Raw genomic sequence first — 21,842 nt, forward strand, 5'->3', positions numbered from 1 at the left:
GCACCATCTTCACATTTTGGCCATGATTGTCTAGATTTTGATGGCCTTTGAGAAGACAGTCTTCCATTGAGAGGACTGAGCCTTTAGTTTCCAGATCATAGCCATACACCTTACAATTTGTCACCAAGTTGTAGGTGTATGAGAAAAAATGTGGGTCAGTATCAGTAATGATGCTTACCCACATTCATTACTGATGGAAACATTTTTGATGGAAAAAACAAAATGCAGGCAGCAACAGCGTATTGATGAAAGATGCTGACATGCAAGAACATGCCACTCTGTGATCAACAGTGAGGATGTGAGACACAAGCTTGGCTGAAATGCATCACATTCCCAAAGCTTGTGTTAAAATTGACATGTCCCATTAGAAATACCAATTTCACTAGCAACTTTTCAGACAGTTAAACATGTCATGCCTGATCTGATCATGAAAACCAGTGATTGAATCATTAGTTTTTTGAAGCGGAAGGGCATCCAGAGTGAGGAACAAGATTTACAAACCACTGAAAAGTCTTTGAATGACACACAGCATCTTCTACGGAAGCTGTTTTTATCATTTCAGGTTTCTGTTGCAATTTTTATTAATTTAGTACAAAATTTAATGTAAATATGCAGCTCAGTAAAATCATTCATTTTAAAATGCAACAAAGCATGTAAATTCCCCCTATTCAACACAACATTTTCTGATTCATACTGACTGCAGGTGAAGTGGTTCATATATTATGTCTAGATGAGTCAAAAAAATGTTATGACAAGTCTCAATTTGTTCGACTTCAAATGTTTTGATCACACCGTGCGTGTGTGCACACATGCACACGCATTTGTAAAAATGTTTATGATAAATGTATGTATTTATAATGAATGTATATATTTATATATTTTTCTTCTTTTTTTAGCATGTAGATATGAATGGTGACACTGAGAAAAATGTGCCTTCTAATGATGCAAGAGGTGCACTTCTTAATCAGATAAGGCAAGGAATTGAATTAAAACCTGTGAGTATTTTTGATTGTTGCATGTTAAAATAAAATCATTGTAATATTACACTAGAGAAATGCAATTTATAGTTAATTATTCTGGTAAAAACAATCTGTAAATTAAAATTTTCACTCTGCATTAGAATAGAAGAACTAATGTAACAAACACTAACAGTAATTATTTCAACAATAAACAGGTTCTGTTAGATGCACTGCTAACTGTCATGCAGGTTATTTGTACTGCTGTTACTGATATATCTGAAACAGCTACATGGGAATTGGACAACTACTATAAATCAGTCTCACTTCTGTATTCAAGTTGGCTGCAGAGAGAAGGTGGGAGTTGTGTAAGTGAACTGAGTTCTCTGAATGTGCTACCAGGACTAATTATATCAGTTGGCACTGAGGAAGGTTGGACCCACACTTGGCTCATGAAGTGGCAGAATTTAAGCACTTCTTATTCAACAGTGAGAGGATTTTTTTGAGTGGTGTATTTTACAGTGTTGCAATTGATAGGGAAAATGTATGTGTATTGTAGTTGAGTACTTGCAAGTTGGAAAGGTTAAAGGATTTTTCTTCTGAAAAACTGTGCTGTTAACTTAAACATTTAAGGACATTCCAACAGGATTTCCCAATGCAGACAATTTTGCACTAGTAATTTATTTTGTAGGCTTCTCTAGTTTGAGGGTGGGAGGGGAATCACAGGAATCTGAGTAGTTGTTTTAATTTTATCTTCATTAGTGAAGGTTTTTATGCCCTTTTTTCAGGCCAGAAATGCTATCTGTTCAGATATTGCATGAAGAGTAAACCAAAACTCTCTTCAGCACATATGCTCTAGAGAGGTTGGTTAATACTGAGGAGATGAGGAATCCAGAAGTAGCCTTTTGTGTAGTTTTGCAGATTGTCTGTTTACTAGAAATCTAGGATAATTTTTTTCTAGTAAAACTCTGGTGTTATTGAACTCTTTTGTCAAGTCATTTTCCTAAGCAGTCCTTCAGCATTCTCTTAGTAAAGCCCTTGATAATGGTTGGAAATTTGACATTTTGCTTGTGTTATATTGGGTTTTCTGTACACTGTGGTTCTTAATGAGTCCTTGTCTCTATGTATAGAGATGTTCTTCATGGGTGTTTTCATCATTCCAAGAAGTAAATATTTAGTGTGAGATACAAGCTCATTGAGACTGTTGTAAAATATCCCATGAATATTGAGACTACATTGCCATATAATTAGCATGTCATCTACATAACTATCCACAATTTGGAGAGCCTAATCATGAATATTAAGGCTGGGGGATGGAGACATGAGCTCTAATGTCTCCTTTTGACAAAGATGCGAGATGCCCTATGGTGGTATACTCTTGAAGATACAATGAAAGATAGACCTTTAATATCTTCAGGTGGGGCAATAGTGAACATGGAATCCACATTGAAACTGGCATGGTGGTCACTGGATCTGTGCGCTTCTGACAGCGAGTGGATGGAAGCCAACCTTGTGAACTTTCTTGCATCTGAAAATACAGGATGGTTCTGAATTGGTATTAATCATATCATGTCAAGGGTGAAAGGTAGTGAACTTCTTCATCAGCAAAAAAAAAAAAAAAAAAAAAAAATTCACACAACCATTCCATCTAAAAGTTTATCCAGTTCCTCCTTGAATTTATTTAAGCTATCAACTTCCACAATGACAGATGGAAGTTTGTTCCAGCAATTAACCACCCGGTGGCTAAAGACAAATTTCTTCACATTTATTCTATAACTGTCTTTCCTCAATTTGAATTTATGCCCCCTCAGGTTTGTAATCTGAGCAAGTGGAAGAATCCCATCAGAATTCAGCATGCTCAACCCATTCAAGCATTATACACCTTAATCAGATCACCTCCCAGGTGCCTGATCTCCAGCCACTGCAATTTGCAGAACTTAAGCCTTTCTTGGTAAGAGGACCCCTCACCAATCTTGTGCCCTTCTCTGTACACGCTCAAGCAACTCTACATCCTTCCTAAAATGAGGCCTCCAGACCTGTATGCAGTACTGTATACCATTGTACTGTATGCAGTACAATGGTCAGGCATGGCCTGACCATTGCCTTATGCAAAGGGTTAATCACCTCCTTTTCCCTACTAGCAAAATTTCTGTATATCATTGACAATACCCCATGACCTGCTCTGGCAGCCTGTCTGCGGTGCTTAGAAAACTTCATATCTTACTGCACAACTACTCCCAGGTCTTTTTCACTTTCTACCATCCTAAGTGTAGTAGCAGAAAGTTGGTACGTTTCTCTAGGATTACTTCTAGCCATATGCAGTACTTTGACAACTGCAATGTTAAACTTCAGATGACAGGCTTGGAGGCTTCATTTTAGAAAGGATGTAGATTTGCTTGAGCATGTACAGAGAAGGGCAACAAGATTGGTGAGGGGAATGAAGGGATCGATCCTCTTACCATGAGAGGCTTAAGTTCTGCAAATTGCAGTGGCTGGAGACTAGGCACCTGCAAGGTAATCTGATTGAGGTGTGTGTACAAGGCCCTTGAATGGGTTGAGCATGCTGAATTATGATGGGATTCTTCCATTCGTTCAGATTACGAACCTAAGGGGGCATAAATTCAAATTAAGGAAAGACAAGTGTAGAATAGATGTGCAGAAATTTGCCTTTAGCCAGTGGGTGGTTATTTTCTGGAACATCTGTCATTGTGGAAGTTGATAGGTTAAATAAATTTAAGGAGGAACTGGATAAACATTTAGAGAGATTTGTTTTGGAAATTTTTTTTTTTTGGCTGATGCTGCATAAGCTCATACACTTGCTTTCTTGCATCACATGCCACTACTACTACTTCCCTGCCCATTTGCCTAAATTTTCTAGATTCTGTTGCAGTAGCACACTGCCATTATTGTCATTAACAACCCTGCCAACCTTTGTATCATCTGCAAACTTCGACATTAAGCTTGATGTCATCAATATCATTTATAAATATACAAAACAACAGTGGGCCAAACACCGAACTCTGGGGAACTCCACTGATAACATTAGTCCACAAAGAGCAGCATCCATTGATTACCACTCTTTGTCTTCTCCCATTCAACCACCCTTTTATCCATTGTAGCAGCATACCCTTAATACCATACTGCTCCAATTTGTGCAGTAGTCTTCCATGCTCAACAGTGTCTAAAGCTTTCATGAAATCAAAGTATATGATATCAAAATTATTTTTTGCATCCAGTTCCTTTGTAACCATATCATAGTATTCAATCAGATTTGTCAGACAAGACTTTCCCTTCAGAAACCCATGTTGTGTCTGAATTATTACTGCAAAAATGAATTATTACCGCAAAAACGGCCATGAGATTTAGCTGGTAGCAGCACAAAACGTAATAAATCTAGTACATTTATTAAATGCTGGTATTCTGGATGAATAATCATGTCTCATACCATTGAATATTGCTTTTATAAAAGTCCATATGGTATTTTATTGTATACAAATTATTTTTTTAATATTGAAATTTAATAAATAAAAAATTTTTGATATTTATGAAAATTGTCTGGTGGCTGCACTTGAGAACCACTGATCTACCAAAATGCTTAATGCAATTAATTAGCTCAGTTTTAGAAACATTATCTCTTGAATGTAAATATATATTAATGTAAATGTATTGTGCAGTTTTTTTAAATTGATATTTTATGAAAAAGAACAATTTTTTTTATGTATAGTCAATTATTATTACTTTATGTGGGAAAAAAATTTCCACAGTAATACACAGTTCAAAATTTATGAATTTTTAGTCCATTTTCCTTCAAATATGCCTTATATACACGATTTTATAAATTTGGGATATTAAGAGTTCATGTAAACAGCACAAAAGTGTGGCTTTCATGAAGAAAAACTGAATGAAATTTAGTAGATCAGTTGCATGTTATTGTATATTTTATAGTGAAAAAGCACTTCCACCTTGTTGATGAGCTGTGTTTGCTGCATATGAGCACATATTTGTTATGTATCATATATATGAGCATCTTACGTGGTAAATGTCAGTTCAACTGAGCAACTTTCAGTGGAAATATATTGCGTCAGTAGGATACGTATGACACAAACAATGGCTTTATTCTGCTTTTTTGGTAATTATAAAGCAATCTACCCAACTTGGAAGCATCTCTGCTGAGGCACTGGTTAGAAGAAAGATTAAATACTGCATAGGATTTAGGAAATCACCAGTGATTTGCCTGCACACCTAAGTATACCACCATAGTTCACTGCAAACTTTTTAATGTTATGGGAATGGGTCTTCCAATATTGATAGGTAAATCTGTCATTCCATCAATATCAAAACTGCAAGATCTGATAGAGAGTGCTTGGAGGCAGGGTTTTGATCCTCAGGGATGTGAACAACTTGGTGGAAGGTTAACAAATAGTAGAAAATGGATTGGAGCTACAGAAGTCGTAACATTTTTGTCTTCATTTCATATACGGTAGGTTACTTTTATTATAAAGTTGATGAACGTGCTATTTTTGATTGGATTAAAATATGAACTTTCCATTGTACTTTCCTTGTAGACATTTTAAGAAGAATTTTGATATAAATAAATTTTTTTTTTGATAGTATATAGAAATATCTACAAAGTGATATTGTCTCAAGTATGAAGTCTGTTCTGGTTAAGATGGTTAATTTTTTAAAAGTCGTCTCTTTTTATAAAATATTGAAACTTAAAAAAAAAAAAAAAAAAATCCATATTATAGAATAGAACCTTCAGTTCACACTTTTAGCATTACTGAATCCTTTTCAGATTGCCAGTGGAGAAAATTTACTTATTTGAGTGTCATCTAAAAGGGTCAATAGGAATTAGTCCCTTCCCTCCCAACCAGAAAAGATTAAACAGATAAAAATCAATGGAAATCGTTAAATCAGGATGAGATACCCTTTATATTGTACACAGTTCAAAATTATCCCTGTTGTATGTGTATTCAGAACCTTACAACAAATTTTGAATACCACATTAGTAGAAGTATAGTGGATTTTCCACTCATCTCCATTTGAAAAATGCTCAAGGTTTCATTCTTCTTCTAGACCAGTGGGATTCTTTGTAAAGATTTTTTTTTTTTATTAGAGTTAGCTAGTTTTAGGTAGAGGTGCAGTGCCCCCACCAACACACACATGCAAATTGGAATACATTGTTTATAGACACAATACATTGTGTGACCAAAAAGTATTTGGCCACTGCTCCACGAATATTTTGTGCTGTTCCAGAAGTTTTCTGTGCATGAATATATGCATAAACAATACTCATGCACAATATAAATCTGTTGGATCTACCTGTGGCATCAGTATGTGAAAAGCCAATGGAGCTTGTGGATTAGAAGTACAGAATTTCAACATTGTATGTTGGTTGTATACACTGACAGTAACCTTTTTATGCATGCAACTGCAACTCATCTGCACCTCCCAAAAACCATTGTGGTGGATGTTATTCAAAGAGAATGGGTGATATATCAATGAAAAAAAAAAGGTCTGGATAGTCTTTCAAATTCAAGGTGTTTACTAAACAGTACAGAGGGTAGATCATACCACATGCATGCCATCTGCTAAAAAGCATCACAGAGCTAGTCTAAGAGGACACAGAAACATCCACCAGTATATCAACCATCTGTAGGGATCATCATAGTCTAGGATTTAGCGATAGGACAGCTATGCACAAGTCCACACTCACAATCAGCAATGCAAATGCTTTTGAAATGGTGTCATTTCTGACATTCATCAGATTGAGAAGAGTGACTAATCTTACAACAATGTTTTGTTGCAGCAAACATGTTTTGGTATGGACTTTTCTGCCCGTGCGTGCGTGCGTTGACTTGATTGTGAAGTTTGTTGGAGGCAGTTTAAAGTTGTGGGGTTATTTAGACTGTTCTGGGACTTCTTCTATTGGTGGTAGTACTTGAAATCACAAAGTACATGACATACTTGGATTTTTTTTAGCCAATTATGCATTGCCTACACACCTTGGCAGTAGTGGACCTGAGCTCTGTCAGTATCAGTACAACAATGCACCATACCATTACGGAAAGGGTCATACAGGACTGATTTGTGGATAAGTAATGTCAAAAAATTGGATTGCCCTTTCAGAACTTGAACCTCAACCTCACTGAATGTCTACAGTATCAGCTGGAGTACTGGTTAGTCTATTGCCAAACTGGCCCTGGCTGCTGCTTTGTAGCAGGAATGGAGGCTAATTCTGGCTGGCACTTACTTGAAGTTTGGTCAGGAGGGTTGAGACTTGTATAATCCAAAGATGACCCTGCAGTGCCCTAGGTTTCTGAATTAAAAGCCCTTTTTGCAATTGCTTATATAGTGTGTCCAAATACATTTTTCTTCTGAAAATGTTTTGTAATGTTCATTGGTTAATTTTACCCTGCTGAATTTATAACTGTAATCTCTCTCTTTCTCTCTTGAATATACTATTTTGCCAAATGAAACTATATAGTATACCTTTTATTTAAAATAAGCCCACATTATTTTTCTTTATTCACTTTGATATGGTAATATATTGCTTATCAAATATTTTATTCTTGCTTCCTTAGTCTGTGTATAGTTTTTGACTTCAGTTGCTGATGTACTATAAAACCAGAAGATTATTAACTTATTAACTAGCATCAGTAGTCCTTTGGTTGAAGTAGAAAATTCATGTCTATAAGACTAATTGTTGTCATTTTTCTAGAAATAAGAAAAAAAATGAAGGGAACTGAGATTGAGTACTCTTAAATGTGAAACCATTTGAGAATGTATTGAGTAAAAAGTAGGTCTTCTACTTCAGTTTTTTCTTGATTAGGCTGATGACAGGATTCAGCATGGAATCGAGAAACATTGCCAGTTATCAAGTAGTTATATTGGGTGAGAGTCTTAATGTAATATTTTGTACATAATAAAATTTGCTTGTTAACAACAGTTCAGTTCCATTAATACTACTTTGTAATGATGACAGAAGGAAAAAAAGTGTTGAACCATCATATGTAGTATATTGTATTGCTGTACAGGTTGCTCATCATTTCATACTGTATGGGTTGCTTATCATTCCATAACTTTTAGGCACCTCTGTAGCCAGGTGGGAAGGAGCAACAGTGCATAACACACGCTTCTTGATTAGACTGGGGTTCGAGCCCGTCACCACCAAATACGGAGGATGTGGAAAGGTCGGGGAATGACCACCGCATATTCCTGGAGCAATATGGCCTTAGTTGCTAATGCTCCTAAAAACCAAATAACCATAACTTTTCTGGTGCCTCCGTAGCCAGGTGAGCAGGATCAGCAGTGTGTAGCACATGCTTCTTGATTAGACCGGGGTTTGAGCCCATGACCACCAAATATGGAGGATACGGAAAGGTTAGGGAATGACCACCGCATATCCCCGGAGCAATATGGCCTTAGTTGCTAATGCTCCTAAAAGCCAAATAACAACAACAACATAGTTCACTGCACCATGTCATTAGTTACTGAGACGGCTTTTATTGTAGTCACCAGTGTGTGTGTGCTTAGCCTGAGCCTTATGTTTTCCAGTTTGACTTTATTCATTGATTACATTAGCAAATAAAGGTGGATAATGCATGTGAGGTTGTTCTCTAACAACATTCACAAGTGTATGACAAATGATACTTCCTGAATAGCATTTCTCATTAGGGAAGACCCAAGGAAAATATAGTTGTCTCTGGAGTTATGAAATGCAAAGAAAACGGGAGAATAATCTTTAGATATAATTAATGAAAAAAAAACTAAGTCATTGTGCAGCACTTATTTGCTAATTTTATAGGATTATTTTTTCTTATTTGGTTGTGTTTAGGTAACCGAAACAAAATCATCACAAGCTGCTCCAGTAATGGAAGGGTTAGCAGGTGCCTTGGCAAGAGCTCTCCAGGAAAGATCCAGAGCTATACATCAAACAGGTGTGACTTTAATGAATAACAATGTGTTTTACCTGGAATAGTTTTAATTAAAATAATTTTTTACCCAAACTACTGTGTAGTATTGTAGATTTACAACTGTTACAAGATATCTGAAAACATACTGTTTTTCATAAGTTGTGTTAAAAAAATTTTTCTATAACATTATTTGTAGATTATTTGTAAATAGTAGCTTTCTAAAGCTACTATTTTAATAACTGTTTAATGATATTTAAAACTTTTTTTTTAGGTACTTCCAATGTAAGATACCTCATGTATCAAATACTCCTAGCACTTTTTTTCATAAAAAAATGAACTAAAATTTGGTACATGGCTTATTTGCAAATTTAATCAGAAGCTTAATATTTCTCCTCCTACACGTGAGCAAATAAAAGCAGTGTTTTTATTAACTTTAACATTTTATCAGTTTTTTATTAACTTCAGTGTTTTTATTCACCTGTCTAGTCATGCCTAAAAGAAGTATTTTGGTTATTACCTATATTTATTACAATATGACTTAGAATTTTGTGCAGCAAAAAAGTTATTCTTTCTTTCAGAGATATTCTTGTTTCTTAGCAACACATGCTATTCATTCAAATACCAGTATCATGTGGTTTTTGATGTAACTGAAAAAGATATATAATAACACTGATATCGTTTACTGCTTAGTGGAAATGAAAGGTAGTAGATAACAGGCACTTTCGTTTTTTCACCTTCCCTTATTCATACAAAATTGCTTAACCCACTTCATTCAGTATAAGATTCTAAGTTTGTTACCTTTTGCTAGGGAATGTAATCTGTATAGTATCATGTGTATGTTCTGGTAAACATGAATACTAAACATTTCTTATGATCATTCGTGGTTACTAAAAAACAGAATAATTCAAGAAGCAGAAATAATTATTTCTGCTTCTTGAATTATTAGACAACGAAATTTTACTGGTTAGAAAATAAATTCACTCTTATTTTATTTTTATTTTTTTCTTTTCATACCGTACAAACTGGGTTGTAAAGCTTATTCAAGAAAAAAGAGTAGTTTAAAAATTCTCTGTTATATAAGAACAATTATGTTCTTGTATAATACAAAACATACCTTCAGACCTTCATAGTCTGACACTTCAGACCCTTCATGTTCTGAAGGTAAGAGAGTTAGTGAAATCCATAAGAGATTGTTCAATTAATGTGGATATAATTGTATGTCATTAAAAATTTTGTCTAAATGGATCATATGGTTCAAAAATGGCCTGACAAGCATCATTAATGAACACTGAAAGTGTTCACTAATGATGCTTGTGAGACAAAAGCACTATTGCTGCAAAAATGACAGTGAACAGAAATACCATCAAGGCCTGTCACAAGGATTTTAATCATCCACTCCACCAGTGAAAAACCTATTAGGAAAATGTCCTTTTTTTATACAGAAAGGTTTAGAGGAAATAGCAGGTTCCCCTAAATCAGTTAAGAGGCTCCATTCTGGAGACCTTAATTGAAACAAAAAAATGATAGGTGTTCTGAGCAGTTACTCAGAACAATATCATTCAGAGGAATAATAATAAACATGACACCATGTAGAACACTTAACTCATCGAGAGGTGTCATTTCAGAGTGGGACCTTCTCAAGTTTACGGAGGAGTAAATATGCTCTGAACTAAAAAAAACCACAGGTAGTGATTGCTGTTAAGTGAATTTCTGTGTGTAGAGTTGGGAAACTTGTTCCCACTATAAACATAATCCTGACTTTCAATTCACTGACATCTCGTAATGAAATTAAAGCTGCCTACATCAACTGTCCAGTGCATCCATATGTCCCAAATCATTTATGGTGCTTTAGGTACCAGAAATATGGACATTTGCAAGTGGCCTGCCATAGAGTCCTTGCATGCACTCGATGTGGTACAAAGGACAACGAAACAACATCACGTCCAGCTACAAAACCCACCTGCATTAACTATTCCACCTTCATTCATTTTACTAATCCCTCTCAGAGCCTTATAAACCTCAATCAGGACACTTCTGAAGTGCCTGGTTACCAAGCTCTGTAGCCCACATAATCGGAGTCTTTCCTCATACAGTAATCCTTCTGCTGATCTCACCATTCGAGTTGCCAATCTTTGGACGCTTTCAAGAAGCTCTATCATTTTTTCAAATGAAGTCTCCATACTTGAACACAGTATTTCAAATGTGTGGTCTTACAATTGCCTTTAGAGTGGGATTATGACTTCCTTATCTCTACAGAATAGTGTTTGATAAATCATTGATAGGACACAATGGGATTTACTGCTGCCGGTTTACACTGTTCAGAAAACTTCATATCTGCTCGTATTGTAACTCCCAGATCCCTTTCCATCTCCACGGTTTTTAATTCAACCCCACCAAGTGTATAATTTTATTTGTGGGTTGCTTTCCCCAAGTGTAAGACCTTGTATTTTGCAGCATTAAAATGTAGCTGCCACTTTCCCTGACTATCTTTTGAAGTCTGTTCAAGTCATCCTGAAGGAGCAATGCTTGGCACTGATCATTGACTAATCTGCCAATCTTTATGCCATCTGCAAATTTTGACATCACGCTTTCTATCCCTCTGTCAATGTAATTTATGAAAATGAGAATCAGCAGTGGTCCCCATGATATAAGCACTGGGAAAGCAAAATTGAGAGTAGGAGTGATTGTAGGCCCAATGACTTTGAGTAGAATGAACAACTGTACAGAGAAATATAGTGTCCCAGAAAATCAGAATGTTGTATAATGGGCAATTTTAACTTTCCAGATATTGACTATAACTTGTGGGTTGGTCACTCACACACTAGCAAAACTTTTGATTTATTGGAAGACTGTTTTCTACAGCAGCATATTTGAGAGTCAACCAGAGGGAGTAATACTCTTGACATGATTATCAGCAATGATTATTCACCCATAAAGAATCTGTGGATAAAGGAACCACTAGGTGGCAATGATCACAGTGTACTGATGTGGGAATTACTTAAAGATATAATTACCATCAGCAGGTAAAGGGGAAGAGTTTTTTTTGCTTTCATAAAGTTGACTATGGTGGTCTTGGACAGTTTTTAAATTCTATACAGTGGGACCAACTGATGGTGTTACCAACAGAAAATCTTGGAAACCTAGTAGGCTTTTCATACCGACTATGAAATACCATTCCAGGTTCAGGCCTAAATGGATGTCAGGTAAACTAATGAGACTCGTGTCAGAGAAGAAAAATGCATGGGAGGCATTGAAATTATCAGATGACACAGAAGCCTATTACTAGATAAATTGCTAAATTACAAGACATCTCTGGCAAAGAATGCAAACAAAACAGCAACAACATCTTTACTTATGTAGACTCTAGAAGGAGGGGGATGAATCAGATTGGACCACTTGATATCAATGGGTCAACTATGGATGATCCTGTTCCGGTATCTGACAAACTAAATGAGTATTTTGCATCTACATTCACACATGAGAAATTCTGCAGGGAATTGGAGACCAGAAGTTTATCAAACTATAACAGGGAGCAAAATTATTTTGTAATAACTAAGAGAAAATGGAGGAAAAATTGTTACAGTTAAACATAAAGGCACCTGGGGTGGATGAGATCTATCCAGTTATATTAAGGGAAGCAGCAAAGGAAGTAAGCAAACCCTTAGCTATAATTATGCAAGCATCCTTGGATTTAAGGAAGGTTGCAACAGACTGGAGATGTGCAAATGTATCCCCTTTTGTGAATTGGCGATACATTTACACATCTCCAGTCCATGGAGACTTCCCCCTGAGTCCAGGGGAAGTCCCCACTTGTTGGAGAGATGCAAAAAGTTGAATTACAAATTCAACTTTTTCCATCTCTTTCTTTACAATCTTTTAGAAAAGAACTCAGAATTTCACACTTTAAGGAAAATAGATGAATTTATAAATGGGAAAGGAAATACTTACATTTCAAGTATAGGCTTCAAAAGCTCACATTTTTAAATATAACCTGGTCCCTTCTGTAGAAGTAGAAAAGTCATTCTCTATATAAAATGATCTTTGGCGATAAATGTATAAATCAAAAATAATCACAAATTTGCAATGCCACTTTGAGAAATATATTATTGTGTATTGTAACAAAAATTATTCCAGGTGTGAGTTTGAAAGGCAAAGCATTCAGAAAAGATGTTAAAACTTTTCATAAATAGTTTTGTTACTTTAATTTACTGAATACAAATAAATTGTGGGTCAGTTAATGGTAATAAATGTAAAGATTGTAATGCATATATTAGCATTTTGGTGCATATTTTAGTATATTTTGGTGCAAAGGTTTTTAAAAATAAAAGCTCAAACTTTGTCTGAGGCATTGAGAAGAAACGTAGGATGCTAGTAAGTCAGCTTTATTCTTAGCTGAGGTGGAAATAGAACAGTCAGGTTTTAACAGAGGAGGGAGTATAGATGGGCAACAGTTGTACCCAGTAACATTAAAAAGAGACCAGATTGCTTGACAACCATTTGAACAAGAAGCAAGTTTGCTACTCTTAGCCTGTTCAGAATCAAGTTTGGGTTGATTAATACATTCACACTTGAGAAATTCTGCAGGGAATTGGAGACCAGAAATTTATCAAACCATAACAGGGAGCAAAATGAGCTTTACAGTTGTTACAAGCTTTAGTGTAGACAGAAACTGAACCTGGAGTTTTGGATGCAAGCTTATTGTGATATGTAGCATTCTTATATTGAACAGCCTTAACGCATTTATTGGAAAACTGAGGTTTAGATAAAGAATTAGATTTTAAGGTGGAATGTGGAATAAAGGATTTCATCCCTACAAGAATAATTTCACTGATATGATCTGAATCAGTGAAAGAAGTATCAGAAGGTTTAAAACAGTAAAAGAAGAATAGAAACCATACAGATCATCCCATTTCACATTCTTGTAATATGAAATGGGATGATCTGTATGTAGATTGTCTGTATGTAGGATGATCTGTATGTAGATCTGTATGTAGGTAGGTAGATTGTCTAGTATTCTGGTAGGTAAATGAACAATCTGTGCGAGTTCATTAGTATTTTGCAAAAGCCTCAGCATCTTGACCAGCTAGGTCTTTGCAACTAGAAAACTGAAGCCCACTGGAGTTATATTCTCAATATGTAGCCTTACCATTGTCTTATACAGTGGAATAATTACATCTTTACCCCTGTTGGCAGAATTCTGTATATCATTGACAAAATCCCTTCAGCTATTCTAGCTGCATACCACACGCAACATGATGCTGAGAATAGCCATTAGGGAAAGGTTCCATTGGAGAATAAACCATCACCAATTTGTGGTCTGAGGTGTTAGAGGACTACTCACCATCGGCTGTGTACCTTGAAGGATCATTTGTGAGAAACAGGTTAAGAATATTCAGTGTGTGGTTGGGATTGTCTAGTATTCTGGTAGGTAAATGAACAATCTGTGCGAGTTCATTAGTATTTTGCAAAAGCCTCAGCATCTTGACCAGCTAGGTCTTTGCAACTAGAAAACTGAAGCCCACTGGAGTTATATTCTCAATATGTAGCCTTACCATTGTCTTATACAGTGGAATAATTACATCTTTACCCCTGTTGGCAGAATTCTGTATATCATTGACAAAATCCCTTCAGCTATTCTAGCTGCATGCCTTCACTCCTCAGAAAACTTTGTCTGACTGTGCAGTTTGCTAATAGTACATAGACTGATTATTAATGAAACTGTGTTTATTTATGTCATTCTTTTTTTTTTTCTATTGAGACAAATTAACTTAAAATTAAGAGAACCAAAATGGATTTAAAAGGATATGTTAAGAGTCACGTTTAATAACCTATCCTGAAACCAGGTTTCAGATTGGACAACTTAATCTGAAATATACATCCTATGAGGTCAGGTTCAGGGATCACCTTATTTCAAGTGTAGCTAAGTTAGGAAATACCAGGTTGCATTCTTCTTTTGTACTGCAGCAAACTCTTACAGCCACCCCACAAAATACAAAGTCATTGCTGTTATACAGTTCTGTTATCAAATAGAATATTTCTAAGTAGCTTGTCACTGTTTAAAAATCAGTAAAACCCTTCTTAACTGATATCCACTTAATCAACACTCTCCCCTTCCTACCTTAAAACATAATGTCTGGTACCCACAGCGCACTGCAGTATATCATGGGCACTAGTCCAGTATGCTTGCAGTTATTAGGCTAATGTATTACACAATGTCCACCTCTATGAGTAGTATGATGCACCAGTAAAATCATTTGTTATTGTAATTAAATTTATGTAATATTTAATTTAATTAAATATTACATAAATTAATGAAAATGGGTGAGAAAAGAAAATCATTTCTATGAAAAAGTTGTATGCTTTAAGAAGACTATAAGGTGAGTCACTAATAAAAATTTGCAAAAAATCACAAAAAAATCATAAATTTAAACATATTTGGCTTTCATTTTGTTTCACATGGATTAAGTTCTCACTCCAATATGAAGAAATCAAAATTAGAGATAGCAGACAATGCATTATTCATGTACTTTATGCAAGAGAGACAACACAGAACTCAATTCAGTGGATCCATGAGAGCAGAATCAAAGGAAAAGCTTTGTTTTACATCAAGCATGATGGTGCAGAAAGTTTTACATCAAGTGATGGAATGGATTGGAGGTTAGAAAAAATATCATGGTATTCATCCATTGAGTATTTATTAGGAAGAAATTATTTGCTGATTCCATATGATGGAATGAATTGGAGGCTAGAAAAAAAATGTTGTGATTGTCATCTACTGAGTATTTAGCAGGAAGAGATTATTTGCTGATTAGCCTGCTGCTCAGAAATTTAGAGGATATCTAAGGTCATTCATCAAGAGAGAAAAATTGTTTGGAGAGCAACTCTACAGTGTGGTTATATGGGCCTATAAGATGTTATCTAAAAAAAATTATAGAAAAGCAAGTGGAGCCTGCCGTACCAGAAAATAAGAAATCCACAAAGAAAATCATGGTAGCTGTATACAGCAATGTAATTGAACTCACAAATTTGTGGTTTTTATTATAAATCATCTGATCTCATAGCTTTAAAAATATAAATGAATATATGTCTTATAGAATATCTAACATTATCAACATCAAAGATGCATTTACATTATGGCACTAGCACGGAACAAATTTCCAAGTTCAACCTCTACTAAGTCTTGGAGAAAACTTTGACCTGAGGTGGGCAATGCTAATGAAAGTCTTCATCTACAGGAAAATAATGAAGAACATAGTTTGATTTCAGGCAAATTTAAGGTTCCAAAGATTTACAGCAAGAGGACATGCAGCCTTAGATTCATTTGTTGGAAAGTTAAATTATCGACAATGCATTGAATCAAATTCAGGGTCAAAAATTTCTTGTGCAGCAGTCAATAATGCCATAAATACAGCTTTACATTATATTGAACAGTGGTTCAACAGTCAACAATGTGATGGGTATGAAAAAATATAAAAGGATTGTGCTGCAAAACATATTTATTATTTAAACAGATGAATTACTGATTTTATTTAAATTTTGTTGAAAGAGCCCATTTGTAGATGGATACACTGAGAGATAAACTGGGACATTCAGATATTACTTCATAGATAAGTGAAGTAATATCTGAATGTCCCAGAAGTGAAGTAATATCTGAATGTCCCAGAGATAAACTGGGACATTCAGATATTACTTCACTGGTATCGGGGTGGGGTGGAGGGAAATGCGCACAACAAAAATACTCCCCACGCCTGAATGTATGTATGTATGTATGTATGGTATTTTAAGTTGAAATAAAATTCTTAATATATATTTTCACTTTTTTTAATGATTTCTCACTTTAACCAACCAACTATTAGTTCCGATCATGTCAGATAAGAGGGCTTCTACTGTAATGAATTATTAATTTAGTTAATAATTAATGAAATTTAAATTAATATTATAAATCTGTGTATATTAATTTGAAGTTTTATTTTTTGTATCATTAGATGAGAGTGACAGTGATGAGGAGGATGAGGAAGATGATGACGATGAATGGGAAGATTAAGATATAAGTCTCGTCCATAATGTAGATGTCTGAAGACAGCTATGAGGAGGTTTTAATTAGTTTTTGAATTATTTGTATATTATATTCATAGTTTTAATAGTTTGGGATCTCTCTCTCTCTCTCTCTCTCTCTCTCTCTCTCTCTCTCTCTCTCTCTCTCTCTCTCTCATACACATGCTCTCACACACACACTCAGAATTGGTCTCTCGGTACTTTATTCCTGTACACATAAATTACTTATATGATATTGGTGTAAATACACCATAGTTTACCCATAAAATTAAACTACATATGTAGTGTAATAGGCATCATTTTAATTGCATCTCATATTGTGGCTGGCTTCACAACGAGATACCTGACACCTCCATAGCCAGGTGGGCAGGAGCAGCAGTGTGTAGCACATACTTCTTGATTAGACCTGGGTTCGAGCCCGTGACCACCAAATATGGAGGATGCAGAAAGGTTAGGGAATGACCACCACATATCCCCGGAGCAATATGGCCTTAGTTGCTAATGCTCCTAAAAACCAGATAACAAACAAACAACGAGATATCAGGTATTGCACTACTTTGAATAAGTAACACTTCTCTAGTAGAGAAGACTACTGTTATTTATTCTCAGTGGATACCACCACCCAGATGGCCCCATTTCAAAGCTGTTGGCCCATCATCGGTGGGTGGGAAAGTACTCTGGTAATGTGACATGCCATCACAGTTGCGAAGTGATTCCACAATATAAGAGATGCCAATGGTGTACAGATAATGTATTTAAAAATGAAATGCACAAGGCATAATTATATATGGGTTTTTAAATAATTAACTATATAATATTGGTGTAAATACACCATAGTTTACCCATAAATTTAAACTATGTATGTAGTATAATAGGCATTGTTTTAATTGTATCTCATATTGTGGCTGCTTTCACAACTGGTGTCTCCGTGGGCAGGAGTGGCAGTGCATAGCACACGCTTCTTGATTAGACCTGGGTTCGAGCCCGTGACCACCAAATATGGAAGATGCAGAAAGGTCAGGGAATGACCACCACATATCCCCGGAGCAATATGGCCTTAGTTGCTAATGCTCGTAAAAACCAGATAACAAACAAACAAACAAACAAACAATGAGATATCTTCTCTAGTAGAGAAGACTTCTTATTTATTCTCAGTGGATACCATCACCCAGATGGCACAGTTTCAAAGCTAGTTGGCCTATCATTGGTGGACAGGTCATAGGCCAACTGCTTTGAAATGGTGCTGTCTGGGTGGTGGTATCAACTGAGAATAAATAACAGTAGTCTTCTCTACTAGAGAAGTATTACTTATTCAAAGTAATAGGCATCGTGCAATACCTGGTATCTCATTATGAAGGCAGCCACAATATGAGATACAATTAAAATGATGCCTATTACACTACATACGTAGTTTAAATTTATGCGTAAACTATGGTGTATTTACACCAATATTATATAGTTAATTACTTATAAACCCATACATAATTATGCCTTGTGCATTTCATTTTTTATTCCCCCAGTGTGAAATTTTATTGATCACTTGTTCATTTTATTTGGCCTGAAAATCATAGCATTTCACCTCTTAGGCAGATTAGGAGCATGTAACTAATTTTTATTATTATTAATGCTATTTCCTGTATCTGTTCCATTTAACACAGAAAATTATTTTTCTTTATCAAGTTTCACTTAATTAAAATTCTGTATAAGATACAGATTTAGTTTGCTGTGAAATGTGAATTTATATGTGTTATCAAACTTATCTTTCACTATTAAATTCTATCATGATAAATATTTCCTATGCATCTGTGTTACACATTTACTGAATTTTTTTTATTTTAAAAGAGAACAGAATTGCAACTTTTATTTACCCAGCATTTATTGAAAACTTGTCAATGGAGGCACCACAGTTCAGCATGAGAGAGAGAGAGAGAGAGAGAGAGAGAGAGAGAGAGAGAGAGAGAGAGAGAGAGAGAGAGAGAGAGAATATATATTGAGTGGTCAATTTATTGGGTACACCTACTATTTTCACAAAATGGAGTATCAGTATGAGTTTCGTGAAACGCAGTATCAGTAACAACATCTTCAGGTGGTAGACGACTTTCATCAACCGGTGAAATACCACCACTTTGCTTATTGGTGGCTTGAAGTGGTGAAACCCATGTTTAGTCTCTAGAGCAAAGTTTCCGGCATCCCCCCTCCCCCCATACTTCTCCTTCAACCCATGCACGGTACTAAGCACTATAGGTTTTGATACCTTTCATGTTTGGGGTTTTCATAAAAAAAAAAAAAAAAAAAAATATATGTTCACACTATGTGATATGAAACAGGTGGGCAGATATGTAGGGATTCAGTATGTATACAACTTAGTGTGAGAATTGGCAAGACAAAAGATATAATTGACTTTTAACATGGCTTGGTAGTTGGCACCAGATATCCCAGTATGAGTATCTCAGAAAGTGCACTCCTGGGATTTTCATATGCAGCTGTCTCTCAGGTTAATTTTGTAATGAACCACTCTGTTATGTTGGTCACACTGAATTTGTTAGGTGCTCCTTTGTCTCAGATGTACTGAGATTGGTTCAATTAGAAAATAACATCCATCCAGAGGAGATTCTGTGGTGAGAAACAGACCATTGGTGTTAAAACCCAATAAAGAATGACAAGGCGACAAGGCTTGTACAGGGTGACAGAAAGGCTATAGTCAGTTAAATAACAGTCTAGTACAGGCCTGGGCAAACTTTTTGGCTGAAGGGTCACATTAGGAATTCGAAAAGGTGGGCTGCACGTAAAATACTATTTTTAGATATATATTATTTGTTATCATGAAGAAGAAATATAACATAAAAAAAAATTATTCTCTAACAACCAAGAATTTAATGGCATGAATGGATATGGGAATTGTTCCCATATGTAGGTTAATCCAAAAATAACCAACATTTTCCAGGCAAAATCTTTAAGTTCGTCGAATTTGTCCGAATTAAAAGTATTGTAAAATTTGCAGATTTCTTCACAACGGTGAAATTCCCTTAAATCAGTATCACACTGCAGATCTATAATCTGAAGTTGTAGTTCACTCAGTGCACTATTAATTTCTATTGAAAATGGGTTGCGCACTATTTCCAAACTTGTCTCAAATTTTCAGAAGTCGCCAAATCTTCATGAAAAGTCGTCATTCAAAGCGTTGGCAATTTGACAATATTTTTCAAATTTATTTTCTGAAATCTTCAGCAATTTCATGGTTGGAAAGTGGTCTATCTTGTTAATCAATAAATATCAAAGGAACAACTGGAGTTTTAATTGAAATTCATTCAGACTTTTTACCATATCCTTAAGGCGTATAAATTTTTCCCTTATAACACGGTGTTGAAAGTATTTAAGTGTGTCACGATGTCCAGGGTAAATGCAAAATCAGAAATCCAGTTATTATCAATTAATTCGTGAAAGTCCATAATATTTGTCAGTTTTAAAAATAGAATGATGTCATCTTTAAGATCCCATACTCGCCAAAGAACATTTCCTAAGCTAAGCCATCGAATTTGGCTATGATAAGGAATAACTGTGTACTTGGATTCAATATCTTGAAGAAAATTAACGAATTGTCTGTGTTTCAGGCCCCTCACTCGTATTAAATTTACTAGTTTAATAATACAAGATGTGACATGTTCAACTTTTAACACATTTTTACATAATACTTGTCCATGTATAATACAATGAATTGTAATTAAATTATAATCAGGATAATTTTCACAAATTTTATCCTGAATTTTCTTTAACGCTCCAACATTTTTACCTGTCAAACTTGGTGCTCCGTCAGTTGTTACGCTTACCATTTTGTTCCATTGTAAATTATATCTTGTTAAGCATTTTTCAACTTTTTCAAATATATCAGCCCGTTGTTTGGTCTTTAAGAGATTCCATTGAAAGAAGAAGCTCTTCAATAATTTCGAAATTAGAGGTACATCCACGTATGAAAATTAATAACTGCGCAGTATTCTTTTGGTCGTTACTTTCATCGAGAGCTATCGAGTACCATGTTATGGATTCTAATACTGATAATAATTGCTCATTCAAATTTGTATCGATACATTCAATTCGTCTTACTATGGTTCGCTGAGATAAACTTATATTCTCAAATTTGTGTTTGTTTAATGTCAGGACATGTAATTCCACAAGCTTCAGCCATACATTCTTTAATATAGTCTCCATCAGAAAAATGCACAATTTCTAACTCAATTTGAACAATACAGAGATGATAAAACAATTTACAAGTCAACAAATTCTATAATGTATTACCTATACAAATTTATTTTTCAAAAAGGCATCACAAAAGGCATAAAATAAGTAAACTTTTTTCGGAAATACAATTAAAGCTCGCGGGCCGCACAAAAATGTGCGGCGGCCCGCGGGCCATGGTTTGCCCGGGCCTGGTCTAGTACAACAATGGTGATAAGAGGCATTTCAGCAGAACTTGTCTATACATGTTGTTGTTATCTCTCTATACATTATCCTAGTGATATTTATTCAAACCAGTGAAGAAGAGGGCGAGGCAATTACATCACTACAAATGTAATTAATTATTGACAACTGCCTCCATAATGTTCACCAACCTCGTGCACATGCTTCACTGTCTAACATTTGATGATCCATTGTAACATTTTTTTGTATATTAATGAATGTTATTTATTTGTAAATAGTTTTAGTATTTTGTAAATATTTTAAATATTTCTATAGTTTGTAAATATTTCAGTTAAATATTTTAGTCCTGCCCTTTCAGATGCAACAATATTCCTCATGCATTATGGAACACGAAGCAAAAAGCATTTCGCTAAAATCTATTATTTGGGTACCACTTGTCTCAGTCGTAGAACGGAGTGATTATACAGTCGAGTTCTATGATTGGTGATTATTATGAATG

General features: G+C 35.1%; 1 protein-coding gene across 1 annotated transcript in view; it reads left to right on the forward strand.

Annotated features, from left to right (window-relative positions):
- The window catches only part of LOC150090058 (uncharacterized), a 114,012-nt gene that overhangs the window by 83,004 nt on the left and 9,166 nt on the right, over positions 1-21,842 (forward strand). The window contains exons 10-12 of the mRNA XM_090389732.1: positions 897-995; positions 8,794-8,896; positions 16,858-16,965. Coding sequence (XP_090245858.1) covers positions 897-995; positions 8,794-8,896; positions 16,858-16,916 — 261 coding nt within the window. The 3' untranslated portion in view covers positions 16,917-16,965. The remainder of the gene's footprint in view (positions 1-896; positions 996-8,793; positions 8,897-16,857; positions 16,966-21,842) is intronic.

The sequence above is a fragment of the Mastigoproctus giganteus genome, chromosome 2, assembly GCF_048544385.1.
Source record: "Mastigoproctus giganteus isolate SK-2022 chromosome 2, ASM4854438v1, whole genome shotgun sequence".
NCBI classification, from domain to species: Eukaryota; Metazoa; Arthropoda; class Arachnida; order Uropygi; family Thelyphonidae; genus Mastigoproctus; species Mastigoproctus giganteus.